The sequence below is a fragment of the Macrotis lagotis genome, chromosome 3, assembly GCF_037893015.1.
Source record: "Macrotis lagotis isolate mMagLag1 chromosome 3, bilby.v1.9.chrom.fasta, whole genome shotgun sequence".
NCBI classification, from domain to species: Eukaryota; Metazoa; Chordata; class Mammalia; order Peramelemorphia; family Peramelidae; genus Macrotis; species Macrotis lagotis.
This window is the reverse complement of record NC_133660.1, coordinates 289,270,859-289,283,581: the sequence shown is the minus strand read 5'-3', so window position 1 is coordinate 289,283,581 and position 12,723 is coordinate 289,270,859. Positions and strand designations below refer to the sequence as shown.

At 32.3% G+C, this 12,723-nt stretch overlaps 1 protein-coding gene across 1 annotated transcript; it reads left to right on the top strand.

The window, feature by feature from the left end:
- The first annotated feature begins 11,239 nt into the window (after positions 1-11,239).
- Positions 11,240-12,175, top strand: LOC141519442 (olfactory receptor 14I1-like). The gene has a single exon (XM_074231682.1). The coding sequence runs from the start codon at positions 11,240-11,242 to the stop codon at positions 12,173-12,175; it is 936 nt and encodes a 311-aa protein (XP_074087783.1).
- Positions 12,176-12,723: the final 548 nt, after the last annotated feature.

Below are 12,723 nucleotides of genomic sequence, written 5' to 3'. Positions count from 1 at the left end.
CTGTAAATTGTTTTTCAAACCAGTATGTTTAAAGTAACATCTCACATTGTATGTCAAGAAAAGTGAAAATGGGTTCATTTAGACAAAAAGGGTGCCATCATAAGCAAATTTCAGGAGAATGAAATATTATAACTGTCAGATGTGTTGCTGAGATAAGAATTCATGAAAAAAAACCTAAAATGAATTATTTTGATTAAATTTTATTAAAATTTTGATTGATTAACACAATGTAACAACATTAGATTTAAAAAAAACAGGAAACTGGGGTGGGGGAAATTCCAAAAATTTTCTTTGTTAAAGGACTCTTATCAAATATGTAGAGAAATAAGTCAAATTTATAGACATACAACTGATTCTACATTTGAAAATGGTCATTATTAATTAGTTAAAGCACTGTGAGGTTTCATCTCACACCCACCAATTTGGCTAATAATGCAGAAAAGAAAAATGATAAATATTTGAAGGATTGTCAAAATATTTGGCATACTAATGCACTGATGGTGGAGTTGTGAACTAGTCCTGCTATTCTGAAGACAAACTTGGAACTATTCCCAAAATTGTGCGTATCCTTTTTACCCCTTGTTGAACCATAAAAAGTGATGGACAAGATGGTTTCAGAATATTGTATCCAGTACTAGCAATATTGTAAGATGACCTAATATGAATGATTTAGATATTCACAGTATTTCATTGATTCATGATTTATCCTGAGCAATGATATCTACCTGTAGATATTGTATTAATGTAATAAATTTTAAGATCAAATCATCCTTTTTCTTAATTCCTTTATATCTCTTGTTTTGTTTTATTTTTTTACAGAACATAATTATTTATTTTATGTTATGTTTAAAATTTTTTAACCTGTAACTAATTTTTAGAAGGATTTTATTTATATTGAGTTTTACAATTTCCCCCCCATTCTTGCTTCCCTCCCCCACCCCCACAGAAGGCATTTTGTTAGTGTTTACATTAGTTCCATGTTATACATTGGTCTCAGTTGAATGTGATGACAGAGAAGTCATATCCTTAAGGAAGAAAAATAAAGTATAAGAGATAGAAAAATTACATAATAAGATAACTTTTTTTTCTAAGTTAAAGGTAATAGTCTTTTGTCTTTGTTTAAAAACCCCAGTTCTTTCTCTGGATACAGATGGCATTCCCCATTGCAGAAAGTCCAAAATTGTCCCTGATTATTGCACTGATGGAATGAGCAAGGCCATCAGGGTTTATCATCACCCCCATGTGGCTGTTAGGATGTACAATATTTTTCTGGTTCTGCTCACCTTACTCAGCATCAGTTCATGCAAATCCCCCCAAGCTTCCCTGAATTCCCATCCTTCCTGGTCTCTAATAGAACAATAATGTTTTATGACATACATATATGAAGGTTTGTTAAGCTATTTCCCAAATGAAGGACATTCACTTAATTTTCAATTCTTTGCCACCACAAACAGAGCTGCTATGAATATTTTTGTACAAGTGATGTTTTTTACCCTTTTGAATAATCTCTTCAGGGTACAGACCCAGTAGTGGTATTGCTGGTTCAAAGGGTATGCAGATTTTTGTTGCCTTTGGGCACAATTCCAAACTACTCTCCAGAAAGATTGGATGAGTTTTCAGCTCCACCAACAATGTATTAGTGTCCCAGATTTCCCACATCCTTTGGAACACTGATCATTGTGCTTTCTGGTTATATTGGCCAATCTGAGAGGTGAGAGGTAGTACCTCAGAGATCTTTTAAATTACATTTCTCTAATAAGAAATGATTTAGAGCAATTTTTCTTATGACTGTGGATTGCTTTAATTTCCTCATCTATAAATTTCCTTTGCATACCCTTTGACCATTTGTCAACTGGGGAATGTCTTTTTTTTTTGAAACTTTGACTCAGTTCTCTGTATATTTTAGAAATAAGTCCTTTGTCAGAAATACTAGTTGTAAAAATTGTTTCCCAATTTACTACATTTCTTTTGATCTTGGCTACATTGGTTTTGTGTGCCAAAACCTTTTTAATGTAATGTAATCAAAATTATATAGTTTGTTTTTAATGATGTTCTCCATCTCTTCTTTGGTCATAAATTGTTACCCTTTCCAAATATCTGACAAGTAAACTGCTCTTTGATCTTCTAGTTTCCTTAAATATTTTTTTTATGTCTTGATCATCTAAGTTTCTTCCATACTAAATTCCAATTTTCCCAACAGTTTCTATCAAAGAGAGAGTTTTTATTCCAATAATTGGAATCTTTGGGTTTATCAAATAGCGAATTACTATAATTACTATAAGCATTTCCTACTCTTGCACCTAGTCTATTCCACTGATCCACCTTTCTATTTCTCAGCCAAAACCAGACATTTTTGATGACTGATGCTTTATAATAAAATTTTAGATCTGGTCAGGCTAAGCCACCTTCTTTTGCATATTTTTCATTGAATCCCTGGAAAGTCTTGACTTTTCACTTCTCCATATAAATTTACTTAGAATTTTTCTAATGCATTAAATTATTTTTTGGAATTTTGATTGGTAGCACATTAAACAGGTAGTTTACTTTTGGTAGAATTGTCATTTTTATTACATTAGTTTGACCTATCCATGAGCAGATGATGTTTGCCCAGTAATTTAAATCTGATTTTATTAGTGTGAGAACTATTTTGTAATTGTTCTCAAAAAGTTTTTGAATCTGCCTTGGCAGGTAGATTCCCAGGTGTTTTATATTGTCTGAGGTTACTTTCTATGGGATTTCTCTTTCCAGCTCTTTCCTAATACAATAGGGAAGGTGCCCCTTTGTAGGTACCTCCCATTACAGTTTAATTTATCTTTTAATATTCTTTATTAGAATGAAATAAATTGGAAATGCATGGATTTGTTATGTTTATATCTCTGCCTATTTTTTTATTAAGAGATAATTCAAATATTCAAATATGTTTTTCTACTTAGTTACCATAACATTTTTTAAAGTTTAAATGCATAATTTTAATTGAATTTGTAATCTATAGAATAAAAAAGATGTATTTCTAAACATAGTGAAAGAAAAAATATTACATAAGAAAATAAAAATATACTTTGCATATCTTGCCAATCCTTTCAAATATACAGCAAAATTATCATATGTATCTTTCTTTTTTGTTCTTCCTTCCACTCATCCCAGGGATGGCACCCATTAGAAAGAAATATGTAGACGTAAATCAAATAATCTACACATACTTAAATCTATTAGTTCTTTCTCTGACTACAGATATTCTTTTTACCCTTATGTCCCTTATAGTGAATTTGGGTATTCATGATAGAAAAAATAAATTATTCTCTAAAACTTATCTCCAAAATAATGTTGCTGTTACTGTATATAATGTTATGTTATTTTCAAAAGGCATGGGTGTCTTAATAACAACATAATCCCTGATTTCTCTCTAAAATTATTTCATTATTTCATTTTTCAATTTATCCATACCTTCTGCAACATTTGTCACTTTACACCTCAATTTGATAGATACAAAAGGATATCTTAACCCACATATCTCTATTCAGAGCATTTTTAGATGATTATATATTGTTTAGATTTCTTCATTAGAAAACTGCCTATTCATATCCTTTGATTATTTTTTATTTGAGGAATGACTTATATTCTTAAAGATTTGACAAATTTCTAATTATCATATATGAATTTCCCTCCATCTTATTTTTACTCACTATTTTCCTTCTTGCCCTCTCTTTTTCTCTAGTCCTCTTCCTTTATCTTTTCCTATTAACCTCTTATTCCTCATTTTATCCACCCCTCTAAAATTCCTTCCCTATCTTCTTTTCCACTTCCTTAACTTTATTCTAATTTTTTAAAATCCCTCTCCTCATTTTTTCTAGAAATTTAGATGACTACTAAACCCCTTCAAATAAATAATTTATTCCTCTTCAGCCTAGATAAGACTAAAGTTCCAACATAACCAGCCCTCCAGTCTTTTTTTATGACCCATTCATGAGATTTCCTACCAGATTTTAATTTTTAGAATTCTCCCATCATACACAATTCAAAAATAACTTGTATTTCAAATTATTAATAATTATAATTTTTAATATTCTAAATTTTTTTGAGTTCCAAATACTCTCACCTTCTCCATTCCTCCTTTGTACCTCTTTAGAAAGTTAAGTACTTTGATAGAGATTAAAGTAATTGCTGTAGTGGAAAATATAGTCCCATATTAATCATGTAATGGGAGAAAAGAAAAATAAATCACAAATCAACTAAAGAAAGCAAAATAAGACACCTCCAGAGTCATATGAATAATTGCTCTAAATCACTACTTATTAGTGAAATGCACATTAAAGTATCTCTGATATACCACCTCACACCTCTCTGAATGGACAATGATCAATGTTGGAAGGGAGTGGAAAATCTGGGACATTGGATTCACACTGGAGCTATGAACTCATCTAACCTTTCTGGAGATCAATTTGGAATTAAGCCCAAAGGGCAACAAAAATGCACATACCTTTTGATCTAGCAATACCACTACTGGGTCTATATCCTGAAAAGATTACAAAAAAGGGTAAAATAAACACTTTTTCAAAAAATATTCATAGCAGCCCTGTCAGTGGTGGCAAAGAATTGTAAATTAAATAAATGTCCTTCAGTTGGAGAATGGCTTAACAAACTGTGGGATATGTGTGTCATGGAACACTATTGTTTTATTAGAAACCAGAAGGGATGGGAATTCAGGGAAGCCTAGAAGGATTTGCATGAACTGAAGGTGAGCAAGATGAGCAGAACTATAAAAACATTGTAGACCTTAACAGCAACAGGGGGGTTATGATCAGACTTAATGGACTTGCTCATTTCATCAGTGCAACAATCAGGGACAATTTTAGGATATCTGGGATAGAGAATACCATTTGTATCCAAAAAAAAGTATTATGGAGTTTGAACAAAGACTAAAGACTATTATCTTTAATTTAAAAAACACTATCTTACGTAATTTTGCAATCTCTTATATTTTATTTTTTTCCTTAAGGGTATGAGTTTTCTCTCATCACATTCAATCTAGATCAATGTATATCATGGAAGCAATGTAAAGACTGTAACAATGTAACTGCCTTCTGTGGGGAGTGGGGGGAAGCAAGATTAGGGGGAAAATTGTAAAACTCAAAATAAATAAAATCTTTCTTTAAAAAAGGAAATCTTAAGTTTAGGGATAGCTTGGTGGCACAGTGAAGAGAGCACTGGCTCTGGACTCAGTAAGAACTGAGTTCAAATCTGCCTTCAAACAGTTAGTAATTACTTAGCTAAGACAGATAGATGGATAGATAGATAGATAGATAGATAGATAGATAGATAGATAGATAGATAGATAGATAGATAGATTGAGAGAGAGGATAGATAGCTCAATAGATGGGTGGATAGATAGATCAACAGAAGTGCTTCTTAAACTTTCTAATAGAGGAAGCAATACATAAATCGTATCTTGACATAGATTCACTGTGTCTTGTTCAACTCTTCCCCAATACATGATACTTGAAGGAGGAAAGAATTGAGTAGGACAGCTGAGACTCTCTCGAAAATTATATTACTGCAATGACTCTACAATCCAGAGAAGAGAATTCAGGGTAGCATTACTCTTGAGATAGGTGTCAAGAAATCTCATGGGTTGGATCAAAGACAAGAGAGGGAGCTAAGCAGTGTTAAAGTGGATTGTTTGATTAGAACTTTTGTTAAGAAATACTGCCTTCAAAAAAGTAGTTTAAATTAAATTCCCTCAGAAATTTAGAAAAAAGTCCTTAAATGTTTAAGTTGCAAAGATATTATTGTGGGCTTGCATTCACAGAAAAACTTTAATTTTGTTCATCACCCCAATGAAATTGAAGACCCTTTCCTTACCCCATTCAACTATGATGGCATTGCTGTTGCTTTTGTTCTTTTATTTGCCTCGATCAGGTGTTGCCTTTGCAAAGATAATGGCATTATTTATCAATTCTTTATTTGGCTCATTTTTCAGATGAGGAAACTGGGGCAAAGAGGGTGAAGTGCATTGTCCAGGAATGTGGAGACAGTAAATATAGGGGGCCAGATTTAATGCCACCTCCCTACTCTAACACCTAAGTCTTTGAAAAAACAAGGTGAGATGATCTATTTGGAAATATAAATAATTAAAAATGCAGTTGAAGTAATTAATACTCAAAAAGGCATGGTTAATTGCTTTATTTAGTAATTTATAAAATTGAATATTGGATTACTTTGGTCTTACTATCCAGTCATTTTTCATAGTTGTCATATGAAACAAATTTTAATCACTATTAATTAGAGAAATGTAATAATGAAATACCTAGAAGTCCCTTTTAATATTTATCACATTAAAAAACTTGACAGAACAGAAAAATAGCAAATGCTGGAAAGATTGTGGAAAAATAGAGACACTAAAACACTTAATTGAGTTCTGAACTTGTTCAACAATTCTGGAAAAAAATTTTTTACTATCATCCTAAACCTGCATTTTCTCTGAGACAGCAACACCACTTTTAGGGCAATTTCAAATAGAAATGAAAGAAAATGGAAAAGAATATGGATATGTTTTCATACAGATACATATATATATATATTCATATAGATAATATTTCCAATTTTTTTGTGATGACAAAATATTAAAAGTTAAGACAATGACAATCAACTGGGAAATGACTGAAAAATTCATTTAAAAATATAGCGAAAGAAATGCCAGCTTATGTAGAATATCATGAGCAGAATTAGAAAATGGGATTTAAATATTTATAACAGTAAAAATATTGACTTCCAAATTCTCTCCCTCATTTGCTTTTCTTTTTCATTGGGAAAGCTAGCAACATGCTTTCAAGCATACAAGAAAAGTCAAGGTATTTTACAGAAAGCATGAAATATATGAAAGTGAGAATGCTCTATTTCAATTTGTACTCAAGTTCAATAATTCTTTCTTTGGTAATAGTATTTCAACATGAATTCCTTTGGAACTTTCTACAATTTTTTTATTGAGCAGATTAATTATTTTTTCACAGTCGAACATTATTACAATATTCCTTTTATCATGGGCAATCAGCTCATGTTTTTTTTCTTTTCACTTTTTCAAGTGCATCTAAATCTCATTTTTTCCTGAAATTATCCCTTCACCATTTCTCATAGTAGAATAGTAGTCCATCACATTCATATAGCACAGCTTGTTCAGTGATTTCTTAATTGATGAGCATCCTACAAGTTTTTATTTCTTTGACACCACAAAAGAGCTTCTAATGATAATTTCATGTAATTTTTGTATATTTTTGTATAATTGTATTTATATTTTCATGTGTTTTTATAAAAACCCTTTTCCTTTTTCTTTGGAGTATAGACAAAAAAGAAATGCTGAATATTGCATTTTTAAATTGAGTTAGGAGTTTTGAAAAATGGAACTATTTAAAAAACAAAATCATGAAATGACACACTGCTTAATATTATTTGCTAACACTCTCATTGGACACTCTGACAGGAAAGCAGAGGCATGATCTCTAATATCTCCATTTAATGGAGGAGCCTAACACAGTATTTCCCTCATTTACTATCAGCTGCACTGCCTTTATTCTTCTCCCTCATTTCGTTTTTCCTCCTGCTGTCTCCCCCTTCATCTCCCTGCCTCTATTTCTTTTTCACTTTCCACAGAGTTTAACAGAGAACATGTATTCAGTGTTTATTTAATTGACTAAGACCCTCATGGATTGAGAGACTCCCAGTAGCATATACTTTTTGGGGGTGATATTTTAATGAGACTAAAGGGACAAAGTTTTTCACCATGTTGTTTATAAAATAATTTCTACCCTATATAAGTATTCTCAATGGACTGGGTAAAGAATCCACAGGAACCAAAGGGATGATGATATTCACTTTGAACACTATGGTGATCTCACAGCGCCTTTTCCAAATGATGACATATTTCAGCAGGCTCTACAATATAAGAATCACCAAAACAACTTTTATAATGCCTGTGTAAGTTAAGAAATTTAGACTTTAATACTTTGCCATGTTATTGAGTAAGCCAGTGAGAATGGAAATAATTGGTGAAAAAAGAAATAATCCCCAGATTGTAGAACTGTAAGTAACTCAATATATATTGGAATGCATGCACATAAGAACAAACAATTCAGGTATCTTCATTATGATGATGATTATTTTTCTTTGTGACTAGTGAGTTTGCTCCGTTGCTGAGCACAAAAATCACAGGAATGATTTCAGTGTAAGTGATTCTTTTTTGTTTGAGGTAGTTTGGCATCACACAATGAATAGTCTGGTGGGTAGGAATCAAGTAAGACTTTAGATCAAATTCTGCTTTTAGCTCTTATGCATTCAGTAATTCTTTTGTTTTTCCCCTGAGATTATCTCCAAATCTCTCTCTCTCTCTCTCTCTCTCTCTCTCTCTCTCTCTCTCTCTATATATATATATATATATATATATATATATATATATATATATATATGTATATATTGCTTACACACACACACACACACACACACACACACACATATATATATATATATATATATATACATAAATATGATATTATGTATGCTCATTTATCCTTATTTGCTATGAGTTTGTTGAGGTCAGGGGATATCTTGTGCCTTTTTTTGTACCTCTAGTGCTTACCACAATATCAGGGACATAGAAGACACTTACTTCATAAATGATTTAATGTGATTTGATTATGAGTCAGTCTCAGCATTGCTGTTCCCCCTTTCATGTGCCTATTTTATGTAGACAAATTGATCTTAGCTGACAGAATCCTTTTGAGGCTCCTCAGAGATGATCCATGTAAAATACTCCACAAATCTCAGGAGTGTAATATAAATGTCAAATTTATGTTTCTAATCTATAAAGATAGAAAGTAGTTCTGCCTTCAATTAATTTCAATTTTGTGCTACTTATCAGGAGAGGAGATGGTTAGTTGGTGAAGTTTCTTGATGCATTTTGTCTCTAGCTTATTCTTTATGCTGGAGTGCAACAAGATACCTGGAGGACAAAGTTTCTGTGAGACGATGTACTTCACCTCTCTGTTTCATCCATTCCCTCCTCTTTATTTAATTTTGTTGCCATAATGATGGATTGAACTTTAGAACAAATTCAATGGAGGGAGTGCTGACTTTACAAGATAGTTATTTGACCTTGATTTTATTTTTTCCAAATCGGGCCACCTGGAAGGAATCACTTCCTCTCTGTCTCTCTGTCTCTCTGTCTCTTCTGTCTCTCTGTCTGTCTGTCTCTGTCTCTGTCTCTGTCTCTGTCTCTGTCTCTCTCTGTCTCTCTCTCTCTCTCTCTCATAAATAAAGGATTAGATAATTGGGCTTCATTTAGTTTTGAGTCTCTCCTCCTAGGATCATACTTGAATGGTACATGAATACAGGGATGATTTACTTCTCCAAGAGCTTCAGCAACTGTCTGTTGTTTTCAGAAAGTTGTGTGATCTTCACTCTCTTTTAGGTGGAGGTCACTTTTGAATGGATTGAAGTAGATGCCAGATCTCCAAGCTTTTTCAGACTAACATTTAGAAATTCAGAAAATAGAGCAAATTTTACTCTTAATGATAAGTCCTAAAACTGTGTCCATACAATCGATATGTCTTAAAACTCGTAAATTTGAGTTTTATCCAGTTTTTCTCTGAGAAATCTAGGTCTTTTGTTTATATTGAGGGAAAGAGAAGCATGGAGAACAACAATTACAATTGCATGTTTGTGTGTGTGTGTCTGTGTGTGTGTAAATATAAATCTTGTATAGATGTATTTCTTCTACAGACTAATATATATGCATACTGAAATACATATGCATATTTTTGTAGACACACATATGTCTATGTGTGTTTGTATGTAATTATGAATCTTGTATAGGTATATTTCTTCTACAGATTAATATATATGTATGTTGAAATACATATACATACTTTTGTAGACTCGCCTGTGTGTGTTTGTGAGTTTATGTATATGGCAGGGGTGAAACTGCTAAATCAGAAAACTCAGGGGCATTGGATTTTTTATTGTGCTACTAAAATGATTTAATTTTGTGACTATATGTTGGGATATTAGGAGTTTAGAGAATTAATTTTAATTTTGAACTGGGAATTCAAGTTTGGTTAGGATGTTGAAATCTAAAATAATCTTTGTGGTTAATTGTAAGATTTATAAAGGGATATTATTCCATCTATCATCTAATCTATATTTTTGGCTATACATGTATTACTTGTATTTCTGTACATATGCATAAAAATATGTACATATATGAGTATATAACACTATTTTAGATACACAAATATTATGCATGTGAAATATCTCTATATAGGAAAAATATATATTTGTATATCTGTGTTATTTCATCAATATCTCTATTGCTTTTAACATCCATATCTATTCATCTATCATCTATTAATTATATGGATGTTTGTTCATTATTTTATCTTTCTATCTCCTCTCCTCCATCTTTTTCTGTCTCTAATATCTCCAACTCTACCTCTATCTTTATTTTTATTTTGCACATCTGCAATGGTAGATGGAATTTTCTCTCTAGCAAATGTCTGTGGAATAAAATCCCAACACCAGCCTTAATTCTTTTCAATGTCAATTATAAGGATATTTTATATAATTCTTAAATGTTTCAGACCATTTTCCTAAACATAACCCATTGAAATATAGTGTCACTCTTTCTCTCATCCTCTTCTTTCTCTCATTCAATCAATGTTTATAAAAATTGATCTAACAATATATATATATATATATATATATATATATGTAAACTTAAATCAATGTACCTGTGGATATACAAATAGATATATTTACATATATTTGTAAATTGTATGTATATATCTGTTCATATATGTTTATGTTTAATGTGTATGAGTATGTGTGTTTATGCATGTGCACAGATGTATGAAATAATTTCCATCCTCAGTGATGATAAGCCTTTATAATAACTTTTTACTTGCATCTTTCGCTTCACTGATATTCATTCTATTAAACTTCATGTCATCATTCTGTACAGATAAGTATTTAAATGTTCTCCTATTTTAGACTCATTGTTTCTATTGTCAGCTCTTCCTTCAGCTGGTTTGGGCTATAAAACCAAGTCTGATCTTTCTTGAGTTCAGAATTGATGGGACAGAGTAGTTTCCAAGTTTTATTTGGAAAAAAAGCATTTTTCTTCATTCTTTTTAAAACTTTTTCTGTTATTCACAGTATTATTTGATGTTAGTTAAGTTCCAGAATGCCAGCAAGGATGAACAACCTCTCCATCATCACAGAGTTCCTCCTCATGGAGTTCTCCAGCATGCGGGAGCTGCAGGTCTTCCATGCTGTGCTGTTCCTCGTGATTTACCTAGCAACCTTGATGGGAAATCTTCTGACTGTTGCTGCAATTATTACTGACCCACAACTTCACTCTCCTATGTATTTTTTCCTGAGCAACTTATCTTTTGTGGATATCTGCACCATCTCAGTCACAGTTCCAAAATTCATTATGAATTCTTTGTCTGGTATTCAGTCCTTGTCCCTCCTTGGCTGTGCTGCTCAGATTTTCTTTTATCTCGTCTTTGGAACAACAGATTTTGCTTTGCTTGTGGCCATGTCCTATGACCGCTATGTAGCCATCTGCCACCCCCTTCACTATGGCAATATCATGACTCCAGTACGTTGTGTCTGGGCAGCAGTTGGCTCATGGCTCAGTGGAATTGTGTATTCAGCTGTCCACACAGGCAACATGTTTCGACTGCCGTTCTATGGTTCTAATGTGATCCACCAGTTTTTCTGTGATATCCCTCATGTATTAAAAGTCTCAACCCCTGATGTATTTCAAACTGAGTTTCTATTACTTGTACCAAGTTTATGTATAGGGTTGTGTTGCTTTGCATTTTTAAGTGCTTCATATGCTCGCATCTTCTCCAATATACTCAAGATTCCTTCTGAGGAAGGACGCTACAAGGCAATTTCAACCTGCTCCCCTCAGCTGATCATCCTTGTATTGTTTCTCATTTCTATAATGATTGCTGTTTTCAGTGACACATCAGACAACTCACCTATCAAGAACCTTTTAATTGCAATGAGCTATACAGTACTGCCCCCATTGATGAACCCTATCATCTACAGTCTGAGGAATCAGAAGGTCACAGTTGTTATGGGTAAGATGATCAGGAGAATGTTTTTCCCACCTTCTTGAAAACATAAAAAAACCCCTGAAGTTTATGTATTTGGATGGTCAAATGTTCAAGTTGATCCATAAGTTCACCTAAATCAGGAATGAAGTGAATCTACAGCCTTTATCATCCTGGAAAATGCTTCTTCAGATAAAATGTTACATGGAATGGAATGAATTAGTCATTTATTTTAGCATAACATTGACCCATCCTAACAGTGCGTGTGGTATCATGATACTGACTCATTGTCTTTGCACAACAATGTCATCAGAATAATAGAGCACTAATCAATCCCTTGCATAAATGTTGTTAAGTGTAATCAAAGGCAGCCATCAGTACGCTCATTGTGTAACTTGTTTTCTCACATTCATATTTTTGCTTCCACTCATCTTTATGATATTATTGGTGTTCTCCTCTGCATGATGAAGATGTACTCACCTTTCCAAATATATGTTAAAATTTAGATACTAATACATATAATAAAATTACTATATATAATATATGCATATTATATATAATATATAGGAAGAGAATTACATATATATATATAATATATATTGTATATGTATTT

What these genes read in the sequence shown, in the direction of transcription:
- LOC141519442 (XM_074231682.1), top strand. Translation starts at nt 11,240, where the DNA reads ATGAACAACCTCTCCATCATCACAGAGTTCCTCCTCATGGAGTTCTCC.